Genomic DNA, 775 nt, shown 5'->3' with positions numbered 1-775 from the left:
GAGGTGTAATTATTGACAAAAACTAATCAAATTTTGCAAGTTAATCAGGTTCCATAAAATTTGAGTATTTTAATGGTTTCAGAAAAGTTACAGCTGAAATAACCAACAGCGCCTCCTGGAAACTTTAACATCCACTGACTCACCAGATTATTTTTAATCATGCAGACATGAAGTTTGGAAAACTTGTTGAACTTCCCAGGAACTACAGAAAGATTCCTCCACCATGCTCTGTGACAAACAGGAAGTCGGCCATCTTGGATTGTACTAGCTATATCAACCTAATTTTATCCATTTGTAACCTCTGCATTTTATCAAACTTCTAGAAGTTTTAATTGATTGGTTTGAAAATTGGTCAGTTTTCTCCTCGGACATGGGGGATCTAAAGTTATCAAAATCTTGAGATTTTGGGCTTATTGGAGAAACTTGGCCTGGACTCAAACTTTGACTACGTGCCAAAAAATAAAAGTTATAACTCCTACAGAGATAGTGAGAGGGATGAAACCTGCTGTTCCTCTGATCCCCAACAACAATAACTGGTCAAATGTTGACATCATCAAATCTGCCCCATTATAACAGGAAGTTTAATGTTTTACTTTGAAAAGTCCATATTTGACTTCCTTTCCATTGTGAACATGAAACTGTAACCAGAGACAGAAAACAAGTTGGTTTAACTTGATGTTTATTACTGAGAGTTTTCTACACACAGAGAGGCTGAGCCGACTGATGTTGGTCATTTATTACCATATTGGAAATGTTCTGATCAGTAATACTGGTC

General features: G+C 36.4%; 1 gene segment (V, D, J or C); it reads left to right on the top strand.

The window, feature by feature from the left end:
- The first annotated feature begins 167 nt into the window (after positions 1–167).
- Positions 168–775, top strand: part of LOC107833833 (Ig lambda chain V-II region BOH-like) — a 3,172-nt gene continuing 2,564 nt past the window's right edge. Inside the window, 1 exon segment of the V gene segment in view lies at positions 168–230. Within this exon segment, the coding sequence occupies positions 168–230 (63 nt within the window).

This window comes from Poecilia formosa, unplaced genomic scaffold (genome assembly GCF_000485575.1).
Source record: "Poecilia formosa unplaced genomic scaffold, Poecilia_formosa-5.1.2 Scaffold466, whole genome shotgun sequence".
NCBI lineage: Eukaryota > Metazoa > Chordata > Actinopteri > Cyprinodontiformes > Poeciliidae > Poecilia > Poecilia formosa.
Note: the sequence above shows the minus strand (reverse complement) of the source record. Positions and strands in the feature narration are given on the sequence as shown.